The sequence below is a fragment of the Myodes glareolus genome, chromosome 1 (assembly GCF_982192425.1).
Source record: "Myodes glareolus chromosome 1, mMyoGla1.1, whole genome shotgun sequence".
Taxonomy (NCBI): domain Eukaryota; kingdom Metazoa; phylum Chordata; class Mammalia; order Rodentia; family Cricetidae; genus Myodes; species Myodes glareolus.
Window position 1 is genome coordinate 81192269 of NC_142026.1, and position 25749 is coordinate 81218017.

General features: G+C 34.1%; 1 protein-coding gene across 4 annotated transcripts in view; it reads left to right on the forward strand.

Moving 5' to 3' along the window:
• Positions 1–25749, forward strand: part of Grik2 (glutamate ionotropic receptor kainate type subunit 2) — a 625308-nt gene that overhangs the window by 213003 nt on the left and 386556 nt on the right. For all 4 annotated transcript variants that reach the window (XM_048449039.3, XM_048449041.3, XM_048449040.3 and 1 more), the window contains exons 3-4: positions 402–569; positions 1934–2191. In XM_048449039.3, coding sequence (XP_048304996.2) covers positions 402–569; positions 1934–2191 — 426 coding nt within the window. The remainder of the gene's footprint in view (positions 1–401; positions 570–1933; positions 2192–25749) is intronic.

Here is a 25749-nt window from a genome sequence, read left to right on the forward strand (position 1 = left end):
TTTTTATAATATATAATATCTAAATGTTTGTAGAAAAAATAAGTACAGAGTGGGTGGTGATGGTACGTTCCTTTAATCCCAGCACTTGGGAAGCAGAGATAGGTGGATCACTGTGAGCTTGAGGTCAGCCTGGTCTACAGAGTGATCTCCAGAACAGGCTCCCAAGGCTACAGGAAAATGTAGCCTTGTCTAGAAAAATGAAAACAAGCAAAAATAAATAAAAAAGAAAGAAAAGAAAAAGTAGTAAATACACTTCCCTTGTAAAACAGATTATCACACCCACCCACCCTCACATACACACAAAGACACACACACACACACACACTTATGTATACATATATAGTTGTTCCAAAACATTCAGACAATTTAACGCTTCTCCAATTATTCTCTTGCTTTGATAGGTGGTATTTTTGAATATGTGGAATCTGGCCCCATGGGAGCTGAAGAACTTGCATTCAGATTTGCTGTGAACACAATCAACAGGAACAGGACTCTGCTACCCAATACCACTTTAACTTATGATACCCAGAAGATCAACCTCTATGACAGTTTTGAAGCATCTAAGAAAGGTAATGCAATGTACTATGGTTTCTAGAAATCAGATTTCTAGGTGTGCTTAAGAGAATTCTTGGTTCCCTTTTATAATTAATGTTATTAAGAACATTAATATGGAAGGATTTGTCTTTAATGCATTTTATTAGAGAAAATGTAAAATATAATTAGCTTTTACAAAGAAAAAGAAAAACACTTGTAAGTAAAATTAAATTTGTGGTTGATATATTGTTCTTCCCCACTTATCTCTATCCACTGTTATTAAAGTTTTTAAAAATTAACTAAAATAAATTATAAAAGAATTCTTCTCGGGGACCCAGCAACCAAATCGCAATGAACAAGTAACTGTAATTTTAGTTCCAGAGGTCCTGACTTCTTCTTTTGGCTTCTGATGGCACTTGAAGCATGTGGTGTAGAGATTTACATATGGACCCCCAAAAAAACAATAAAAATTAAATAAAATCATTAAAGCAAATTTAAAAAAGAGCCATTACCCAGGCATATATTATGCAAACAGCAGTATCAGTAGTGAATCTGTTTGATGGGTACATATTTACATAGTGTCATATAGATGATCTTTTCTTATATACATAGATGATATTATAAAAAGGCAGGTCCTATCTTTGGCACAATTACCATTTATGAAATAGACATTGCCAGAGTGGACTAAATAACCTTTGTTGTCACCATATACTTTAAAATTTTGTTTACCTTTCTGTAATGCTAATATTGTTTTACTAGCTACCTCACATCGATGGAAACATATATAATTATTTGTAATTCTAATTTGATGAAATATTCTTCCAAGTATATTACTATTAATGACTGTTGATAAGGTACAATGCTGCTCAAGATAAAAGTCTCTTTCTTTTCCCGGATGCTAACCTGTGTTTTTCAAAGCCATATTCTGCTTGCCCTTTGAATTCATATCTTTGTGAATGCAAATTACTTCCACATTTCAGATCCATGTCATGACAATAAAAGGTTTAAAACGAGCGGAGGGAAAAGGTTAGAGTTGACTGCAAAATGTTCTGTTTGTCACGACTAACGGAAGCTAAGTAATTAATTGCAAGAAAAGTGCATTTATTAGTAGTATAGCTCATGGTCATTCCCATTAAAGAAAGAATAAACTTGGGGGCTAAGTAAAGCATTTAGACTGAATCTTATGGAGGAGGAAAATGCAGATAAAATATTAATAGATTTCTTAATGGTGACTTCAAAACCTGGGTGTAAAAATATAGACTCGGATTATCCTGACAGCAAACAGAATACTATTGTGGAATGCCCTAGGACAATTCTTAGGTAATAAAGTCAACTGGTTTAATAGCGGTTCACACCTTCCTTTCCCCTCCTTGTTAACAGAATCCTTTCTCCTCTTCAGCTTGTGATCAACTGTCACTTGGGGTGGCTGCTATCTTTGGGCCTTCACACAGCTCATCGGCCAATGCAGTCCAGTCCATCTGTAATGCCCTGGGGGTTCCTCACATACAGACCCGCTGGAAGCACCAGGTGTCCGACAACAAGGATTCCTTCTACGTCAGTCTCTACCCAGATTTCTCGTCCCTTAGCCGAGCCATCTTGGATTTGGTGCAGTTTTTCAAGTGGAAAATGGTCACAGTTGTGTACGACGACAGCACTGGTAAGAGCAGCAGCCTCGGTGGCTGATTTCATTCAGCACATTACATTCTGGAGTGCATCCCAGGTGCTTTCTATTCTTCTGTGCATTGTTTTCCTTTCTCAGTTTAAATTTGTTGTTGTTTGTTAATTTATTATTATTTTTATTGTTGGGTTTATGTGGAAGGGCTACAAGGCTTTTGGGACCGAATATCAACACTTCCTCCAAAAAATAACAACCCAATCAAATATATTTTCTTTGTATATATAAAATAAGCATCAGGAGTTTGAGCTGTACTGTTTGTTTGTTTGTTTGTTTGTTTTTTAAGAATTTCCACCTCCTCCTCTCCTCCCATTTTTCTCCCACTCCCTCCACTCTCCCTTCCCCTCTCTCCAGTCCTAAGAGCAGTCAGGGTTCCCTGACCTGTGGAAAAACCAAGGTTCTCCCCTCTCCATCCAGGTCTAGGAAGGTGAGCATCCAAATAGACTAGTCTCCCACAAAGTAAGTTCATGTAGTAGAATCAAAACCCAGTGCCTTTGTCCTTGGCTTCCCAGTCTGCCCTCACTGTCAGCCACATTCAGAGAGTGTGGTTTGATCACATGCTCCTTCAGTCCCAGTGCAGCTGGCCTTGGTGAGCTCCCATTAGATCAGTCCCACCATCTCAGTGGGTGGACACACCCCTCGCGGTCCTAACTTCCTTGCTCATGTTCTCCCACCTTCTGCTCTTCATTTGGACCTTGAACTGTACTTTGAAAATAAAGTTAATATGGTTATCATGTTAAATTATTATAAAATGATTTTAGTTAGATTGACTGGTTTCCTACTGTAAAATTTCATAGTACTCTCTCAATATCAATAAATTTACAATTTGACATAAAATTTTATGCAAATGATGTACATAGTGAGCAATAAAATCCAAATCTTTAAGTATCTTTAAGTAGTATGTTGAAATTTAAACTTTTGATTTTCTAAACAGTGGAACAAATGGGAGTATCCAAATCTTTAAGATTTTGGGGACTACTTCTGTGTAAAAACAGTTAGAAACTTAGAAAATAGCATTACAAATAGAATGTAATGTAATACTATTCATGCCACTGCTTAAACTATTTTAAGAAATATTTTCTACAGTATTGTTTTAATGGCTATTAATAATGGTTGGTTTTTATCTTACATTATTAATTTAAAACAAGTCTCAAAGAACATCAGAAAATAAGCAGTAAAATCAAACCTGTAGTTTTCAGCTGATAGTTATTTTAGCAAAGAAATTGCTATGTTTATCATGGTAATTAATTTTATTTCAGGAAAATTTTCAGTATTCCAGATATTACTTTAAATTAGATGAAAAAATTTTAATTTAGGTCTTTTTGTTATGCCAACAAATTTACATTGAGATTGAAATTCATTTAAATTTAAGTTCTTCCCAAATATGGCAGGAACAAGCTTTGTTCCCATTCACTTTGTATGCTTGCCATGAACAAAACTTTGTGTAGAAATTTATCCATTTTATAATGAAATTATCAGTGCAAATGGACAGAGAGGAACTCTGCTAGGAGAACATAGAGTTTCAGGGTTGGAAGAACAATGAAAATAGTTTGAAACATATTTTTACTGAGCTAAGAAAGACCTAGCCTTATTAGAAGTTAATAATCTTTATATTGTTGAAAAATATAAAAATATTTATTATTAATTTTTATACATTTATCAATAAAATCTTTAAAAATCAAAAGTAGTTTTAATAAATCTTTTATCTTAAATTAGATTTATTAATATTATGTTTTATTCCCCAAATCATTTCCTTCATGAAGTTGGTTAAACTCTCCTAGAAGGCTGCCTATTAACAGTGCTCCTGGGTTGGCATTATTTGGAATGCCTGGAGAATCTTTAGATACAAATTAGTCCACTCATGTTTATGTCCATAGATAATCATATGCACACAAATAGAAAGTGGATAAAGTCATTTCTTTATTCTCTCTCAATAAATTTGAGTATATGTTGCCTAAACAGCATATGTACTTAATTTTACATGATAAATGTTTATATATACATATATAATAGCATTCTATATTTTGTATTATTTTTACAGTTTATAATTAGATAGAAGATGGCAAAATATTGTAGTGTAAATAGATATACTATGTTTCTTCATTTATGTGGAAATGTTTATCTCGAAGAAGTAAACAAACAAACAATAGAAATTGTAATTAGTTACTATCTCTAATTGGTAAAGATTCATTCATAAGCCACACATAGGGGTGACATCTGCTGGGATCCAACTTCGACTGAGATTAGCACATTCCAGGGTAGGAGAATGAAGATTAGAATTATTAAGCAAAAAGAACAGAGAAATGAGAGGAATAAAAGACAGAAACTCAGAACAGCCTCAGGAGGGAAATTCAGTGAATAGTGAACCGCCTACATTTGTTTTCCACATGTTTATATACTTCACTCCAGAAGGGGAAGGGAAAGATAGCAAACTCATTAACATAATATAAGAAATGGACCAAATGTCCTGGAGGCACCTACTCCCTGGAAACTCCTGCCAATCTCCTTTGAAGGAGCAGGAATAGCAAGGTGGAACAGATTCACCTCTATATTCAAAATACTAATTAATCACAACCTAGTCAGGATCTCTTATTTGTAGCCACACCTGCTGTCAATAACTTTGGAAGAGAAAATATTAGCTCAAACTTTCTGAGCTTTAGTCAAGGGGGAGCAGGTTCACATCTGTGGACCTCCACAGATTCACATGCAATTAGTGTTTCTAATCTAAAAATAATATTTCCATCACTTGTAAAAATTTAAATATATATATATATAGTCAATTAAATATATTCCTGTAGAGATCTTGACCTCAAGTTAAGTTTATTACATTTCAAATTTTTGTTTAAAGTTTTACACTTATGCATGGTAGTGTGTCTTGGCTGTAATCCAAACATGTGTATGGATTATATTACCTCTAGTTTAAGATCGGCCTGGGCTACAGAGCAACTCCAGGTAATACAGTCTGTGATACAGAGTGAAATCTTGTCTCAGAATCAACCTACTGCCAATAAGAGAAGATGCTTTTTTCACGTATTTTGGAAGTTAAGTAGATATTTCACAACTATTTAATTTTATAAATAATATGTATTAATATTAAAGAAATTATATATTTAAAAAATAAGGATATCTTAAAAACCTCAAGATAAAGTTATGTATTTATGCAACATTTAGTTCAACACACATTGATTAGGCACCTGTTGCTTAGCAATGGCAGTTATATGTATGATCCTATGCCCATTGAGGGGACAAAGATTCCACCCACATGCTTCTACACAACATTTATGGATATTTGATTATTCAAATTTTGTATTATTTTAAATTAACTAGTTACATTGGTAACAGAATTTTTATCCTTTTGAAGTTTAAAGTTTTATTTTTGAGAACTTGCTTTACATTTTTTTCATATATAGATATGATTTGTGAGTCAATAGAGAAGTAAGTATTTAAAATTTGCTGCATATAATTTGATGTCCCAAATTTCTACCAATAGAATTATAAAAAAAATCCCTGTAAATTGCCCAAATAGAGTAGATTAGAATTTGAAGAAATACAATTATACTCAGGACTGTGGACAGAAAGGGGCTCCTATAGTCACACAAATAAAGATAAATAGTATTGATTTTATTGTGGACTGATGTATAAATTGCTTACTGAAGGATATACATGTGCTGTTTTCATTTACGTGCTCCTTTTTCCATATCTATATATTGTATATGCTATCTCCTATTTATATTCATTTTTACTTTGTTGTATTGTCCAGTTTGATACATGAGAAATTCATCCAATTCTTGCTCCCACACCCCAAACAGATGGATGATACATGAGATGTATTTCTGGACTAGGATAACTTCCTAAAATGATGTTAGCAGGAGCTATTTATTTTTTATGATAATTAGCATTTGTTGTTGTCCTGGATGAATGCTTTTAAACACCACAAAAGTCTGTTATAGCTCTGAATGGTGTCCAAAAATGATGGAAATGAATTGGCTTCAGAAACAAAGCTGTGTTTCTGTCAGTCATTTTGGAACATATGATTCATTTTAAATATAAACTAAAAATAAATTGAATAGCTGTCAGCTTGTAAGCAATTCCAGGATAAATTGTGAATATTTGCTTTTAAATTCCTGTGTTTCATCTTTGTTTATAGATCAGCAGTCCATTAACAAAGAACTCTGATCTGGTAAGCAGAAGCCTAGGATTCTATCCCAGACTTGCTGCTAAATTACTGGAACACATTGGAAAAGAAGTAAGGGGATAGGAATGACTACAGATGAGCTATCATGCATTAGATGTTATGTAAATTCTGTCATAAATTATTTTTCTTAATCATCAGAAACAATTCTCTGAGTCCCAAAGGAGACAGGTTATCATTTCATCTGGCCAGTTTCCTTGCTGGGCTTCCTGCCCAGCAGCAGCCTTAGAAACATGAATATCTCCCTCAATTCCTTCCTTTCTTGGGGTTCACAATCAAGTTCCAGTAGCCATTTGTTCACTGCTCTGATCTCTCAAATCTACCGTCTTCCATTTTGTGCTATTTTAGGTCAAAAGATGTATCATCTTTCACGGTGCTTGTTACTAATCTTATGTGATCTAATTGAATTCTCAATTTCAGGTTCAATCTAATCAATTTTGTATTGATAGTCTTGTCTCAACACGTCACTTAGAGGTTTGTTTTCTGCCTTTCTTAATTTAAATTTTTGTTCATTTTTACATACCAACCACAGTTCCCCCTCCCTTCCATTCTCCTGTTCCCCCCACCTTCACCCCACCCTCCATCCGTTTCTCAGAGAGAGGGTAAATCCTCCAATGGGGAGTCAACTAATATTGCCATCTCAAGTTGAGACAGGACCAAGTGCATTCCCCACCCCCGGCATCTAGAATAAGCAAGGCATCCCACCATAAGCAATGGGCTCCAAAGAAAGTTAATCACTCCTCCTGGGATAAATCCTGATCCCACAGCCAGGGGTCCCACAAACAGACCAAGACACACAATCGTCACCCACATTCACAGGGCCTAGTTTGGTCCTATTTAAGCCCCACAGCTGTCAGTCCAGAATCCATGAGCTCTCACTAGTTCAGGTCAGCTGTGTGTTTCCCCATTATGATCTTGACCCCTCCTTGCTCATATAGTCCCTCCTCTCTCTTTTGTCCTGGACTCCTGGAGATTGGCACAGTGTTTAGCTATTGATCTATGTATCTTCTTCTATTAGTTACTGGATGAAGGTTCTATGATGACAATTAGGGTGGTCACCAATCTGAATATAGGAGAAAGCTGGTTCAGACACCCTCTCCATTATTACTAGGAGTCTTAGCTAGGTTCATTCTTGTGGATTCCTGGGAATTTCCCCAGTACCAGATTTTTCACTAATCCCATAATGGCTCCCTCTATCAACATTTTCCTTTCATTGCTCTCCTTTATTCCTCCCCAACTGGGCCATCCAATTCTCATCTCACATCTCCTCCCTTGCCCAGTTTACCCAGGAAATATTATCTATTTCCCCATCCTAGTGTGATCCATACATCCTCTTTGTTGTGGACTGCAGCCTGGTTATCCTTCGTTTTACATCTAATATTCACTTATGAGTGAGTACAGAATATTTTTAGCAATAAAATTCTGGTTGATACTCCCTTTACTGACTTCTTGGCTCTAAAATGTCACCAAAACATTTGACAAGTTCGGCACATAACCTTGATTCTGAATCTTTCCTAACATTTGAATTTAAATATTTCACTTAACTTTTGAAAGTTTACAATGGAACCATTAAAACTTCTTCAGTTGTAACATGAGGGTCGGCTTGTTGGTGTATCTGTCCCCACCCAGTACCCCACAGCCAGCAAGTTGCAGAGAAAATCAATCACACAGAGATCTCTATGAGTTATAAAGCTGACTGGCTCATTAGCTTAGGCCTCTTGTTAACTCTTACAGCTTATATTAACCCATTATTCTGATCTATGTTAGCCATATGGCTCAGTACCTTTCTCAGTGTGACAGCTCACATGTTGCTTCTTTGCTGGTCTGGACAGGAGTGGCGGAGGGAGATTCCTCCTCCTTAGCCTTCTATTCTCATTGCCCCACCTCTACTTTCTGTCTGGCCAATCAGCATTTTATTAAAATACATGATTGACAGAATACAGACAATTCTCCCACACCATTCAGTTACTAGATATATTGTTCTGTTCAGATGTAAAGCACTAATTCTAGCCAGCTCCTTACCATAGGCTACACATACCTGTGTGTGCACAGTTTTACAAACAGGCTATCTGGCTTTACTGCCCTGAAAGAAAGGCTTATCTGGTCCCTTTTCCAACATCTGAAAGATTTTCCCAATTTATCCTAAAAGCACCATAGTAACTCTCCTCTGTGTTGGTTTTCCTGGCACTATTTCTCCTGGATAAATCTTCATCTAAATAGAATAGACACTAAGACTTAAAAGCTTCTAAAATAGCTCAACTCAAAGATGTATCTTAGTGATAACTTACGATCTGAAGACATGAAGACATTCTTGTGTAAATTGCATAGAGAAAAAAGGTGGACATCAATGAGTTAGATAATCTTTCCAAAGTCATATATAGTTAGTAACTTAGAAATGTCTACTGAATATTAATAGAATCAGTAAAAGGTTTGAGGTACACATAATTTCTTCCACAATTTCAAAAGAAAATTAACATGAATTGCATTTATGTACATTTCAATCATAAATAAATGTGTATTTATTTACTCAAGCAATCATAAATAGACGCTTTTCTATGAATCATTTGGGGCAGAGAGCACAAGATTATGGATAAAACTATGCCTCTGAGAGCTGAGGCAAAGGGCAGGAAGGAGATTCAATGACCACAGTACCTTCTTAGTGTGACAAGCTCAGAGAAAGGCAAGACAATCTAATATGTATGAGGGCTCAGCAGCAGAGCTCAGAAATTCTTGGGAAGGGCAGAGGAAACTCTGCAGTCCTGTTTTCTCTCTCGCTAATGGAGTAGGGAAAAGTAAAAGCATCTCAGCTGGAGAAAAAGCGCCAAGGTTTCATGAAAATGTATAGATGTCCAAGGAAGCCAGGTTGTTAGGGACTGCAGACACTTCATTGTGAGAGATTTGGGGGGAATAAAGATGAGCGAAAATGCATACAAAAGGCTAATAAAGATAAGTCACCAGAACCTCCTTGATGTACTGTTCTGCTTATCCTTACCCAATTTCTCTGTCCTAATCTCTCTGTATGGTTATAACAGTGAGGTTTGTGTGACATAAATGTACCTTTCAAACCACAACTGAGTGTTTCATAGATGACCATCTAATTTCTGATTATGTCCCAAGAAAGGGAGTAGAGCAGAAGGATCTAGAAACAGAAACTGATGTGGGTGCTATGATCTTTGGTTTCATAAAGTTGATAATGGCACTGCTGTATAGTCTTCAGTAAGTTGTTCTTTGAAATCATGAGTCTGGGGATTTCTTAGCTGAAGATCATGTATACTCCATAGAATTATTGACATGAAATATGGAAGTGCCTCACTGAACATACATAGTAGATGCTTATAAACTTGTAGCAACTGAGAAGCTATGTGTTACACACTGTGTGAAGAAGAAAATGTTACTGCTACCATTTTTGTTATAGAAAGTCTATATGCAGTAATTTGGCAAGTTACAGAAGAATATAGATCTTGGATGTAGACCTAATCAGTCAGTTCTGGAACTCAAAACCCACTGTGTTGAATAATGTTATAACATGAGATTTGAATTTACTTTTGCTTCCTTTAAACTTTATTTTTGTCATTTTTAGTGAGGTTATGGTGCGATCAGAACTATCTATAGTAAAGATTTTCTAGTTGCATTGTGGATAATGCATTGGGGATACTGAATTATAGATGGAAATAGGTTGAAAACAAATAAAATAATTTAAGATTGGGAAAAGGAAAGTGTTTCACTTAAAATGGAGTTTACAATAAGACAACAGAGTAGAGATTTTTAATACTTAAAGCAAACACACTCCAGAATTACTGAGCAGACTTGGTAGGAAGGGATGAAAAAGTATTAAAGCAATAACTGTGTTTGGCTAAAACAGTAAAAGATTAGTGGAAGAAAAGAGGCTTAAGAGAAGAGTTATAAGTACTCTTGGGAGAGGGCTGAAAGGGAGTGGAGAGACAGAGAGGGGAGCAGAGAAAAATGTAGAGCTCAATAAAAATAATAAAAAGTCAATTAAAAAAGACTTGTTTGCTTTTTTAAGGGACCTCCTATACCATAAGTATATCCTGCATCATGTCTTTAAGATATTAACAAAGAATTACTGTGAGCATATACAACTCCCATTGGCTTCTACTTTCCGTATGGATGTCTTTGAAGTATAAGAAAATAAGAATTATCACTTTTCAAAGTAGGGCAGATTCACAGTATAAGAGAGACCAGAGCTCTGCTAGTGAGTGGACAGTCATGGAAATTAATTAGAATGAGAATTCCTAAAAAGAGGAATATAAATTTGTGTAGTTAGGTATTGAAAGCCAACCCCTATTTTAGGATTTCAAATACTTAACAAATTAAGCTTTAATTCATTTATATGATATAATCATCAGGGAAAAAGAAACCCAAGAACTTTGCTTAGGCAAAAGTCAACATTTTAGTATTAATTTGGGTGGAGTTCATTTATACCCTTTGATGTGTGTGTGTGTGTGTGTGTGTGTGTGTGTGTGTGTGTACCTTAAGGCATTTAAGGTTAATTTGATAAAAGTCAATTAATAGAGAAGAATGTTTTTTGTTTTATCTAAACCCTACACCTAATAGGGTGTAGAACATAATACCATAAATGGATTCAATAGAATAAGTTAATTTAATAATATATATTCCTAGAAGATACTAATTTGAATAATACAGCAATTTTTGCATTGTGTACGAGAATCAAATAATTTTAGGGAGTGGGGTAATTTAGGTCTAAGATGATTATATGTTGTACATTTTAAACACAAAGCTATAATAGCTGTATTCTATAATTCCAAATCCAAATACAATTAGCAGTTACAAGTTCAACCCAATTATTTGGATATAGTTGATTACATAGTCTGACATAGTACAGTTTACACTGTTGGTTATGTTTGAACTTGGGTTTCCTTTTAATTCCAATTTTAAAAGCACAAAATTACTTACTATTTCCTAAGGTCTAATTACATGGTATTATTTCAGATATATTTATAGAATAAATTCTTTAAATTTTTCAGTATTTCTAAAAAATGTCACACTGTAAGACAAATATAAAATCTTTTATATAATAAAATACATACTCTCCTAAAGAATTGCAAAGAGGTTTCATAGAAGCTTCAGTGATGAGTATTTTCACCTTAGTTGCAGAAGACAAAGATACTGTGAAGAACAATAATTCTAGCAATGATAGGAAGATAATGACTGTTTCCCTCAAACTAAGCTTTCCCAGATTTAAACATACTGAAAAGGACAAATTGTTTCTTTCCCCTTTCATTGTGTCCTAGTTTATTTCCCTCCCTGTACCACCCAATGGAAAGAAAAGAACTTTAATGATCTCAATGATGCACCTGACAGGTTCTTAAGATTGTTGGGTATAAAAATGAAACTCTCCAACTTTGCCTGGGAGCCTTCGCGCTTTCCTTCTCATGTCTCATTCTCACCCATTGGCACTTATTTTTGTATTCTTTTTGTTTGATTACTAAGAAAACCAAAATTTTTATTGATTTTATTGAGCTATACTTTTTTTTCTGCTCTCTTTGCTTTTTTGCTTTTTGTTACCATATAAATAATTATAAAAATACCTAATCTGTGTCAGCATTGTTTTCAATTGAGTAGACAGAAAACAAAAGAAACAAAAAATCTTGCTAAAGGAGTTTCTAACACACATTAATATATATACATATATGTATATATACATTTACATATGTATGTCATATGTCATAAACATATGTGGAATATATAATATATATTCTACGCTACTCACCATGATAAGTGCTATAATGAAGAAGAGAGCAAAAACGTACAGGGAATGAAAGGAAAATATCTCTTGAAACACTGGGAAGGTGACACGTGAACTAAGACTTTAATAAATTCTGGATGTTTATTCTAGAATAAACATGAGGATGTCTGAAGTAGACCTTTCAAATAATAGTAGTGAATGAGATAAGAGAAGGAAAGAGAATGATAGTTTTTAGATGAGGTGTTTGTTTCATATGGGAATAAAACATTTGGGAATTTCTAACTTTTGTGGGATATTTTGTGACATGCATCATTTTATTTTTAATTGAAATTGTATTCTTCCTTCATATGATCATCCAGACTAGTTTCCCTTGCCTGCAGTCCTCCCTGGTTGCCCCCACTTCTCTTTTTCCATGATCTACTCCCCGTTTCCCTGTTCTCTGTTTCCCTTCAGAACATAGCAGTACTTCAAGAGATACCATCCAAAAATACAAAAGAAGGTAACAATAAAGCAAATAAAAATCCTCCTATTGACTTTGAGCAAGCAACCCAATTGGAGAAATAGAGTACCAAGTGTAGGCAAAAGAGTCAGAGATGCTCCAGCTTCTCCTGTTGGGGATCTCACAAAAACATTAAGCTGCGAGCCTTAATGTACACACAGAGGATCTCAGTAGGACCCATGGATGCCTGAATTTGATCATGTGAGCCCCACTTAGATGATTTTGTGGGTCATCCTCCACTCTCAGTTTCTGATAACCACCATCTGTCCCTGGTCACCACCCTAAGTTTTTGAAAATTACCTTCTCACTTTCTTTTCTATTAAAGCAACTTCCTTACCTTTCATAAGTGGTCCCACTCTAAGTGATATCATGTGTCACTGGTCTCACCATGCCTTATACATTATATTCTACAGGCATGCCTATGCCACACATGGTTGAAATTAGATCTCTGATGGATTATTCCTATACATATACAAAGATAAATATGATGTAACTACATACACACATGTATTACACTTTAAAACATTTAATCTTTGAGAATTTTATATTTTATACATTGTAATTTAATGATGTTATTTTCTTCTCCATCTGCCTACTCAATACCTATCTCACTTTGTGCCCTCTTGTTTTAAAATACCAATAGTATTCAATGAGTTCTATCCTTATTCCCTAAGGTGTATGACCATTTCCTGGAGTGTGTTAGGCCTACCTGAGTTCACACATTAAAGAAAGTATACTCTCTTTCCCTGGAAGCTATCAAATACTAGTAGGTCCTTATCTGGTATTTTTGTCTGCTTAAGCTTGCATATGTCTGCGCAGGCTGTCATGGTCTCTGCACATAATAGTTTTATTTAATTTTTTTATTCTTTGCTTTTCTTTTGAGATTATAACATAATTTCTTTTTGAGAATTTTAAGAAGATAATATAATTCTCCTGTCTTTCCTCCCCTTAATCCTCCAATATACTCCTCATGGTTCTCTTTCAAATTCATGGCCTGATTTTCATATATGATATATCAAACACACACACACACACACACACACACACACACACACACACACATATATATATATATATATATATATATATAGTACATGTACATATATATTCTCAAAAGTTTCCTGTTATGACTGTTCAGTATAACTTTGAAATATTGTTCTATCTTAGCCTACAAAGTACCAGGACAGTAGAAGCTTGCCATGGCTCCCAGCTTTTTAGTTCTACTTTTAGTTTTTTGAACTTGAGAAACTTCCACATTGTTTTTCTTAGTGGATATACCAACCTACATTCTCATAAATAGTGTATAAAAATTTACTACTCTTTGTTTCTTCACATTTATTAGCATTTATAGAAGGCATTGTAACTAGAGTAAGATGAGCTCTCATTTTAGTCTTATTTGTTTTTCGCTCATGGTAAGCGAAGGAGATTAAATTTTTCATATAACTGAGGATCACTTGTTTGTCTTCTGAGAAATTCCTACTCATATCAATGACACTTAATTTAATTGATTTGTATTTTGGCTTTGGTGTTTAGTCCTAGAGGATTATTAGTTTATTAAAATATTTAGCTATAGAGCTAGTTTAGAGAGCACCCAGTATATCATATATTTGTTTGTTAGTTTGTGGGAGAGCTATGACTAATGTTTTATGTAAAAGAACAGCTTACAGAAGTTGGTTATTTCCTTTGATTCTAAAAATTCTTGAGATTGAGCTTAAGCTATTAAACTTAGTAGCATCTTTACCTACTGAGACACTTTACCAGGCATGAGACAGAATTTTAGTAATAAAAAAATCATGAAATAATTTTTATGTGAATGCGTTAAGTGCACAAAACTATTGTGTTATGAACAAAATGCTAATTAAACATAGATGTTAATAAAAATATAAAACCCAATATTCACCTTTTTGTGTGTTGCTATATCATAGTCCAAAACCTTATTTTACAATTTCTCAATAATTGCAGTTCTATAAACTTAACAATCATCATTTCTATTAAATTAAATAAAATATATTATTTAATATATAATAAAATTAAAATCAATATCACTGATTCTTAACTTTAATTGATGCCACTGACTGGAATTATCTGAACAACTGTTAAGAATAGAGTTTTTTCATTCAACCTTTATAAACTAGTAACTGTAGGTTTAAGCATATATAAATAAGGGATTGCATTTGTAGCAAGAAACATAAATAAGTACAGTGGGTATTGTTAATGTTTTCAAATATCTGTTATCTTCATATCTAAACTGTACTGTGTTGCAATTATTTAATGTATTCTTTAAGTAAACATCTTTAGTAAATTAGATCTGATGATGGTCTTATCAGTATCTGCATGGAAGCATTTAATCGCCTGACCTTTATTTCTCCAGATTATTCATTCTTGGTTACAACAATGATGGCGATAGTTCAAAGCATTCTAAAATATTTAGAGAAAATAATGGATCTTGATCTTTCAAAGAATTGTCTGGTCCTACATCAGTCCTTACTCTTTGAAATGCAACATGTCCTATTAAATTATTATAATTTGTGAAATGGTTGAATTTTGCCAGTGTTTTTCTTATTTCAGCCTGTAATAAAAGTATTAGGAAGGCTTAATTACAATACTACTTTTTGGCTTTACCTCTATTTTGTAGTTTGGCAGGCAAGAAGTGTGGTATCGCTAAATTGTTCCCAGGTCCTAGGTGATTGAACATAAATTAATAATGTTTGATGTTTAAGATCTTGCCAAATACATATACTTTCACATTCTTAGAAATAATTGATATTAAAGTAACACTCTCAGTATATCACACAATAATATCATTTGTTAAACTAGCTATGATTTTTGTCAAACTTAAAATGTTTGGTTTTATAATGTTTTGAGACTGGCAAAATTATCATTCACTTTTGTAGAATACTTGTCTTAATTGTCTAAATTTTCATATTAAATAACTTCAATTCTGTTGTAATATTCTTACCTTTAAATTATTTAAAACAGTGTGTGTATAGGTTGTGAGACGGCTCAGAGGGTAACGACACTTTCTGACAAGTCTGACATGAATTTAAGACCAAGAAGTCATGTGGTAGAAGAAGAGAACGGACTGACGAATGTTGCTGTGTGACATCTACATGTGCTAGCACATCCTCAAATAAATAAATATAGAATATTTTTTATTAATCTAACATGTAAAGAAAGATTATTAAGCTTACTGAAATTGTCAGCTATAAATACAAGTCTTAGAACTCGTATACATAAAAATAATTCTTTATAGCTATTTTGTCAAACATAAATTTTATTTAATTTCTTGATGATTTTTCTAAAGTACACATTGTGAGAGTAGTGCTTCTGATTGGTTAATCAAACAATTAAAAAAAATCTTCCTTTCCATCTTCACAGTGAACTTTTTATCCAGTTGAGCTAATTGAGTTGGCATTAAAAAGAAAATTAAGCCAGCACTTGAAATCTTAACAGAGTCTATTAATTACTCGATTAATTATACAGCAGTAAATGACAAACTCTAAATCTCTTTCCCATAATATGGACAAAGGTCAGAGAGATAGCTGACTGACATATTAAGGAACCAAAAATGACAAATGATGCCAATTTTTAAAAAAATGCCATGTTATATTATCAGAAACACAAGAATCATTAATGCATGCAATCTTTAAGCACACTTAAATAAGTATATTATTCAACATTCAAGGAATGAGAAATTGTAGAATGTTCAGCTCTAAATGGGACATCTTTCTTATTCCTCATCTCCCCCAAAACCCAGAGGTCATCATGAAAAAAAGGGAGGGTAGAATGTACGAGCCGGACAAAGTAGATGTCTACATTTAAATATCATTCTTGGCATGATAACATGTTTAGTTGTACATATGAACTCACTCTGACAGGGACTCATGCACAAAAGTTTCACAATAGTAAGCCAGCTAAAACGCCAGCCTGGATAAGTAAGAATCTCATGTAGTTCCACCCTTTTAAAACAGTTATTAGCAACTAATGGTTGCTGGGAGTGAGGAAATTAGTTCTCTTTAAGGATGCAGACACCATGGGGCTAACATGCTCCAGTAGACTGTCCCACACTGATGAACATATAGACAATCGTGTATTTGTAAGATATAGAGTGAGCACATGAAGTTAGGAGGGAATGTAGTGAAAGAAATGGGTTGAATTAGAGTGATGGGGATGTTGGAGGATTTTGATCAAGATACAGTATATACTATATAAATGTTAAAACAAGTCTAAAGTCAGTGATAACCAATCACATATGATATATTTAGAAGTAAGGAAGCAAAGATACTCTCTCTTCATATACAAAAAGACAAACAATGTAAAGGTTCTATGACGCTGCTCATGTGTTGGCAAAAGCTCTGAGACAATAGCAAAGAAGAAATCATATTCACATAGGTTGAAGGCTAAACAGAAATCAATTGCCAGCCTGAATATTTTTGCCATTAAACAACAATTTCTTCTCTCTTTTCCTTTCTTCCCACTTCCTCCTGATATCTTTCCCATCCTTTCCTTTCTTTTTCTCTTCTCTCTCTACTGGATTAGACAGCATAAATTTTATATATTGATTATTGTGTTTTTCTGACTCTTTACTGAAACATTTTCTTTAGTGATATTTATATTCTAATATTTTATTATTTGACTAAATATAATAGTGCTTGTTGTTAGTTTAGGGATGAAAAATGTTTGTCCAAAATATATGTATTGTATCTTTAAACATAAAAACAGAATTTTTTAAGTATAAAAACAGAATTTCTAAGTCATTATAGTTTTAATTATTAGTATATATTCTCATGCATAAAGCAGAAATACATTATTTTATTTCCCAAAGTTAGTAAATTCTGTGTGATTTTAATTGTCAAATAATATAAATTAGCATGGTTAATCAGTTGATTTTGTACACTAATGATAACCATCACATCCTCCCCATATACATTGATGATGGTAGTGGTGATGAGAGCATATTTCTAGATATATTTGTGGAGAACCCGAGGTGTGTAGACCCGTCTTACAAGTTGATGTTAGAAGAACAATTAGAAACAAAACTAAGTTCTTTAGTCCCCAAAATAGGGGAATGACAGTCTTATGGAAACCAGAAAAATACTGTGATTTATACCTCTATTCAATTAACAAATAGTATGATGAATTAAACTCCCATATATTCTGCATATGAATTTTCATATATAGACGTTTAATTCATCATACTACTTGTTAATTTAATTATGTTAGCTGATCACTGTGCTATCTCTCCTTCTGTATCTTTCCCTCATCCTTTCTCTGCCAAATATCACTTCTCCTCTGCCTTCTTGGAGTTTTTTTTTCTCCTACAGTAGTTGCTGTGTTGTGACCCAGTTTGTAATCAGAAGACGGTAGCTTTAGGCTTTCTGATGTTTCTACTGACTATCACTGATTTATATTTTCCTTGGGGAAATATGATACTCAAAATATTTTGAATCAGTTATTAGATTAGTGTGCAAAGTATGTGGTAACTTGTAAGATAAACAGTTTGTGTCCCGGAAGAGAGCACAACCCCCTTCAGCTTCTGCAAAATGGAACTGTGTTATAACTAATTTACTTGAGATACAAAATATTATGACACTCAAAATGCATTAAATGGAGGTATTACCTTGATTTAGTCTTGCAAATATTTGTAAAACATTCATTTTTTGATGACCCAAACTTCTCCTTAAAACTATAAGAAATTGTATTTTCAGTCAAGTTTTTTTTTTTATGAGAAATAAGAAACTATAGCCAGGGAAAACAAGAGATAGGCAGAGGTGACTAAATGGTGTATAGCATCTCTAATTTTATAGAGGATAAAGATTATATCTGAAGCAGTCTACTGTCAGTATGAAGAAGTTGATTCATGCACTTAATACAAACTGTTCAGCATTTTTGAGCAAATAATGAATCAGCCCTGACATAGTACAAAGGACAAGCCAAGAAAAGTTCAGTCATGGAAAATGTACATAAGTGTATATGCTAGATATTTTAGGAAGTAGCCCATAAAACATTCAGTATAGAAAAGAGCATCATAGATATCTGTGTCTTAGACCACAGATTCTAAGCATTGCTGTATATTTTTACTGAACAAGGTGATTTTTTTTGCTGTGGGGACTAGTGTGTATATTGCAGAACGTTAACAGCATTTCTTGCATCGACCCACTAGTTGTTACCTGTAATTTTAACTGTAGCTGTGATTATCAAAATATCTTCAGCATTACTAAGTGATTTCTTAGGTACCATCCCTAATGGAGACTCACAAATTTGTTGGATTATGTTCCTATACATTGTTTTGTTGATTAAAGGAGCATATGTAGATTACAATAAAAACATCCTACGGGTTTATGTGTATCTGGTTTAGAAAACTTAGTTTGGACACTCATAAAATTGAGATCAATGCCATTGGTTTTGGAAAAAGCGTGACTTTGTTTACTGATGATAAACACATAGTAAACTTAGTAAATACCTATTAAATTAATAATTAATACTTAACAAATAAATACTTAGTAAACTTATTAAACACCCATTATTCTTCCAAATTCCAGACACAAAAGTAAAGAACTCATATGAAAGCAGAGATTCCATCAACAGTATATTAATACAGATTCTCCAGAGTGTCACAAACTATGTTTGATCCCCAGATAGTGACACAAATTGCTTGCTAACTATGTTAAAATGTTTACTTACTTTTGATTTTCCTTGGAAATGGTTATAATTATGGCTAGAGTATTTCTTAGTTTTCTGAAGAGGACCATGACATTTATCACTCTTGATGCAAAGAAAGATGAATTGGTGAATTTACTTGATAAATTGAAGTTATAAAGATTGCTTACTGACCTATAATCTCATATATTTACTGTTTGAGATAGTAATTCTGTTTTATAAAAATTATACTAATGTTAGAAAATTGTTGAACTATTAGCAGTCACATGTAATTCCTATAATCACTCTTTTTTCTAGAGGCACCCAGTTTCCCCCTAACTCTTCCTTCCAAGAATGAAATTCAGGAATGTAGATAAAAATGAATAAATAAGGAAGGATATTGCATAAGTATATTTCCAAAAACTATTTAAGTTTCTATCTGTTCTCTCATTAATGATTTGAATAGTCACAGAAAATAGAAAAAAATAAAGAAGTCCTGTAACTCATTTAAAATTATATAGGACTTGTCACTTTTGTATGGCTTTTAAAAAATTCTCTGATATATTAATGATGAAAAATTCTCTATTCTAATAATTCTTTAATTAATAATTCTCTATTTTATAGATTTTTTGAACCATGGAAGTTTCTAGTTATATATAAAATGTTAAATAACCATTTCCATATAGGTGATGAACAATATAGAAGTGTTTTCATAGGACCCTAGTACTAGCAATACTGGATGCCCTTTCTTTTAACCTGTATACTCCCATATGATGTAGAATTGCTTTGATCTCCTATCTTCTTGGATGGCTATATTATTTTATTTTGGAAAGTTATGAGAACAAATAGGAAATGGACTTTAAAAATGTTCAAGATACTAACAAAATTTCTTTGCTTCCTTGATGGTTCATGAAAATCAGGATAGCTATCATCAAAGAATAAAGAAAAAAACATAAGTGGCCAATGTTATTGGAAACTGCTTTTTCTGTTTTCAGCTACCCAGACCTGAAAAATCACACATAAACTATATTAATTACATTACTATTTGACCAATGACTCCAACATATTCTTAACTAGCTCTAATATCTTAAATTAACTCATTTCTATCATTTTCTATTTTACCACAGGGCTCGTGGTTTGTTACTCTTGTTTCTTGGGCTGCTGCATGGCATCTCTCTGACTCCACCTTCTTTCCTCTTTTATCTCTGCTTGGATTTCCCACCTTGCTATATTCCTTCCTGACATAGGCCAAATTAGCTTCTTTATTAACCAATAGTAATAAAATATAATCTCAGTGTACAGAGGGAAATCCCACATCAGGCCAAGGCTTATAGCTGCTGGGCTTATAGCTGTGCCACTGATGTCTGTCATTGTGTAGTGAAATGAAGGAAGGGAGAGTAAGAGTAGTTATTTCAAGGAATCAGAGGGTACAGAAAATGACAAGTGGCCATACAGGGGTGTTTCATCTCTAGACCTGAGCAGTTGACCTGCACTGCAGATGAGGCTGGAAGAGTCCTTTTGCAGCTCCTAGATCTGCCAAGAATGCTTCCTGACAGTAAAGTTGATTCAGCACTCTTTTAGACTTTGTGGGAGAGCTAAACAACTTACAGATTTCTTACTTTAAAGTAAGTTAGGGTATGTGGTGGTTTGAATGATAATTGCCTCAATAGCCTCATATGATTGAATGTTAGTTCCCAGTTAGCAGAATATTTAAGAAGGTTTAGATATGACCTGGGTGGAGTAGTTTTGGGGGTGGGCTTTGGAGTTTCAAAAGTCAAACCCAGGACTAGTATCTTTCTGCCTACTGCCTGAGGAATGGTTGTGAGATCTTAGCTACTGCTCCAGTACCTACCTGCCATGACCCTCACCATGATGGTCATAAACTGACCTTTTATAACTACAAGCAATCCTTCAATAAGCTGCTGTGTTCTATTTGTTGCCTAGATCATAGTGTCTCTTCAGTGCAATAGAAGAGTAATGAGGACAGGGCCTGTATAACATAAACTCTAAAACCTAGGTGCACTTTTCTGAATATAAATTTTCTGACTATGACTGAATAGCCATGATAGAAAATACTAAGAAAACCAAGAGAGGAAGTGGACTAGCAGGTGATCAATATGTGTGTCTAAGTGACCAGACTCATTTTCTTCTGTGTGAATCTATGAGAAAAATCATGTTTTCTGAAGCAACGAGGGAAGGATAGGGACGGATTTGGGGATCACTGTATCCATTTCTGATTTACTTTAGCCCAACTTCCCCATCTAAACATTCTTACTAAAGTAAAACTAAAGAAAAAAAAAGCATTCTTATAATCAGTTGTGCCCAGTATCAGCTGAGAGAGAAGGTAAATGTATTAGCAAAAATTCAGTCCAAGCAGCAAGATCCTGTGACAGTTGGCAAGCCCAGGGCCTCCTAGAGAAGACTCCTGTTTGTGCTTCCAAGCGCCTGCTTCCTCTTTTTGCTCCATTAGAAATAACCACTACTAAGTGGCCCATCATCAGTGCCAGTGTGGCTTTTTTTCACATTTGCTAAAAGCTTTTCCCTTGGCCCACTTTTATTTTTTTCTTTTGTTTCTAAGTAACTATTTCATTTTCCTCCCCCTCCTTATTTTGCTTTTACTGACTAGGAAAAAAGAATCTCATCAGTAATGGGGCTTTCAGATGGATTTCTCCTGTCTTCCTGGATAGCCATCCCCAGACCTGGTAACATATGCCACATATGTATTATCCAATATGCCTATTAGTAGGACATTGTTTTGTACTCGAAAGACAAAGAAGGAAGAAAACTCCAGTTGGAACCAGCTCTTTATATATATGCAACAAATAGCTTCCCCTTAAATCACAATATGGAACGTCATTGAGGCCTTAAATTGCTGTCATCTAAAATGTTTTACTCCCATCGTTATTTCCCTAGATTATGATCAATTTTCTCCTGGAATGAATTATTCAAATCGAGGCCAGTCTTCTGAATCCTTAGGAAAAAACAATGCATGAGCACTCTGGGTCTGCCCTCCTCAGTTATCATTTGGCACAGTCTGTCTCAGGTTGGCAGAAATTCTTTTTTTAAACATATAATTCATTTTCCAAAGTGGATTGCAAGCTTCTCAAGATTAAAGATCATGCCATGTCATTTATTCATTTAACAAATGTATCTGAACATCGTTTAAAAAATTTAATCAGGCAACAGCCCCTCCCTGTTTGGGGTTTACATTCTAGTGGGGGGGGATATAGAGATTAATAATTAGTGCTGCAAATCTAGAAATATAAAATATGTTGAAAAATGGTTAGTACGGCAGAATAAAGAGCAATGTATGAGAAATCTGAAGTATAAATTTAGAGGCCTTCAGTTTTCAGCAGATTGATTGGAGCATGTGAAAGAGCAAGGTCATAAAAGAAGAGCAGTGTTTATAAACACATACTTTGATACAAGAACCTACAGAGTTGCCATTAACTAATTTATAGGACAGAGAGAAACAGATTTCTCTTATATTATATTAGGTTTGGAAATATGTTAAGTCTGAAGGTCCTTGAGACATCCCAGTGTGATGGTTTTAACCAATGGATATAGGTCTTTCTCTAAGCCTGAGAAAGACCTGGGCTGGAGTATATATATGAGAATAGTACAGAGCCATGGACTGAGCTGTGTAACCACAGACGGGAGTGTAAACAAAGAAACCTTGGATATAAGAAAATAAGGCAGCTACTAGAACATGGGCTCTCCTGAAAGCGAATGAGTAGATCTTATCAAACCAGGGAGTAATAGACTTGTCAAAAGAAATGAAGGCTGAAATAACTACAGAACTTACCAACCTGCAATATTGTTGATTCTCTCAATAAGTGCATTTTCAGTGAGGTGATGGAGACAGCATGCTGAATTCAGTAAGACTAAATGACAGTATGAGGTGTAGTGGGGTGAATTTGTGTCCTTCATGTCATACACTGAAATGGTCATCCAAATGTGATTGTTTTTAGAAGTGTGCATACTGAAATCCAACACAATTGATGCTGCTTTGCTTTTTACATCACATCTTCCCTCATGATGGAGTATATTAAATTTCAACAGTAGATTACACTAAGACAGATTTTGTATCGCTTGTGTGTAGGATGCTGTTGGAGTAGAGGGCCTCTGCTGCTACTGCAGTCTTTTTCTACTTTCAATATGGTGCCACTTTCAACTTAGTAGTTCTTTGCCTATTCGAAACATCAACATATCTTATGGCTTGGTGTTAGTTATAGATGTACGAGAGCCTCTGGACAGTTTTCTAACACTGACTTATATATTATTTCTGCTTTCTGGACCTTTTTATACACTCTACCAATCTCCTATCTACCTCTGTTTTGAGACATTTCCTTGTTCTCTAAGCTTAGTTTCTAAGCTTTCATTGTGTTGATAGCATTGTAGTTTTAACTTTAGGTTTATATTTTATCAGAGTCAAAATGAAGATGGAATTTTATGACAGAGGGTTGGGTGAGTTGGCATTACCATATTTGAATCTTGAATACTAGGAAAGCTATGCTTAAGAAACTCTGAGTGACATAGAGGTTAGTTTTAATCTATTTCCTGAATTCTAGTGATGAAGATAGGTTCTTTTAAAACCTCACAGTACCTGTGATTCAAGGCTCCAATTGAATGTCTTTTGTTTTCCTTAGTCTTAGGCGCTTAGGTTCTCTGAAACTGTGAACCTAGATACAAACATTTCCATACATCACAAGGGCCAGAAATAATTTTTAGTGACAAACTATTAGAATATAATGTGTGTTGTAAGGACTGAATTTACTAACTCTGTAGTTGACTAAATTTTCTTCTCAAAGAAATTATTTTGGTAATTTGTTAGCTGTGGCAAAACCAACAACAATAAAACACCAGCTCATTTTAATGTAATTTCTTCACCTATTTAAATAAAGACAGTATTTGTTCAAAATTTTTAATGAAAAATAAATTCTTAACTTTTACTTTTAATTTGACAATTGGCATTGTAGATACATTGCATAAAGTATAAATGATAAATATACTCCATACTGAATTGGAGAAACAGCATCTGGTCTTTCAGTTAAAGCCACAGGTTTCCAAATATATTTTTTATTGATTTTTATTGAGCTCTACATTTTTCTCTCCTCCCTTCCTTGCCACTACTCTCACCCCTTCAAACCTCCCCCAAGATCCCGTTGTTCCCAATTTACTCAGATCTTTTCTTTTTCTACTTCCCATGTAGATTAGATCTATGTAAGTCTCTCATAGTATTTTCATTGTTGTCTAAGTTCTCTGGGATTGTGGTTTGTAGGCTAGTTTTCTCTGCTTTATGTTTAAAAACCACCTATGAGTGAGTACATGTGATAATTGTCTTTCTGTGTCTGGGTTACCTCACTCAAAATAATGTTTTCTAACTCCATCCATTTGCCTGCAAATTTCAAGGTGTCATTATTTTTTTCTGCTGTGTAGTATTCCATTGTGTAAATATAACAGATTTTCCTTATCCATTCTTTGGTAAAGGGGCACTTAGGTTGTTTCCAGGTTCTGGCTATGACAAACAAAGCTGCTATGAACATAGTTGAGCACATGTCTTTGTGGCACAATTGAGCATCCTTTGGATATATACCCAAAAGTAGTATTACTGGGTCTTGGGGAAGGTTGTTTCCTAATTTTCTCAGAGATAATCACACTGAGATCCAGAGGGGTTGTACCAGCTTTCATTCCCACCAACAAAGCAGAAGTGTTCTCGTTTCCCCACAACCTCTCCAGCATAAGTTGTCATCAGTGTTTTTGATTCTGGCCATTCTTACAGGTGTAAGATAGAATCTCAGAGTTGTTTTGACTTACATTTCTCTGATGACTAAGTATGTTGTACATTTCCTTAAGTGTCTTTCAGCCATTTTAGATTCCTCTGTTAAGAGTTCTTTTTTTAGGTCTGCACTCCTTCTTTTTTATTAGATTATGTGTTCTTTTGGTGAGTTGTTTGTATATTTTGGAGATCAGCCCTATGTCTGATGTGGCGTTAGTAAAGATCTTTTCCCATTCTATAGACTGTCATTTGTCTCCAAATAGCTTATACTCAAATGAAAATGAAGGATGAAAATACCACTTCTTTGCATAGTTATTGTTGGTAAAATACAAGTCTTATGTAAGTAATACTTACCTATGTTATCCATGGCCATTTCATTCATCAATCTAATTCTTTGTTCTGATGCTGAACAAGGAACCTTCACGTTATGAAGATGGGTTTCTTGTATAACTAGAAATACAAAGGTGGTTCAAGTATTGCCATGCTTCCATTTATAAATCAATATATTAGATTTCAGTGCTGTATGCAGATACACCAGTTTGAATTAACACAAGTTTAGTATGTTCACAATGCTATATATGTTTTAGAGTACCTAAAAATCCATTTGAACTAATATCAATATATAAAAACTCAAGTCACATTTTTTTAGTTACTGAAAAAATACTAAATTTTACTTAATACTGAATTATACTTAATAAGATGT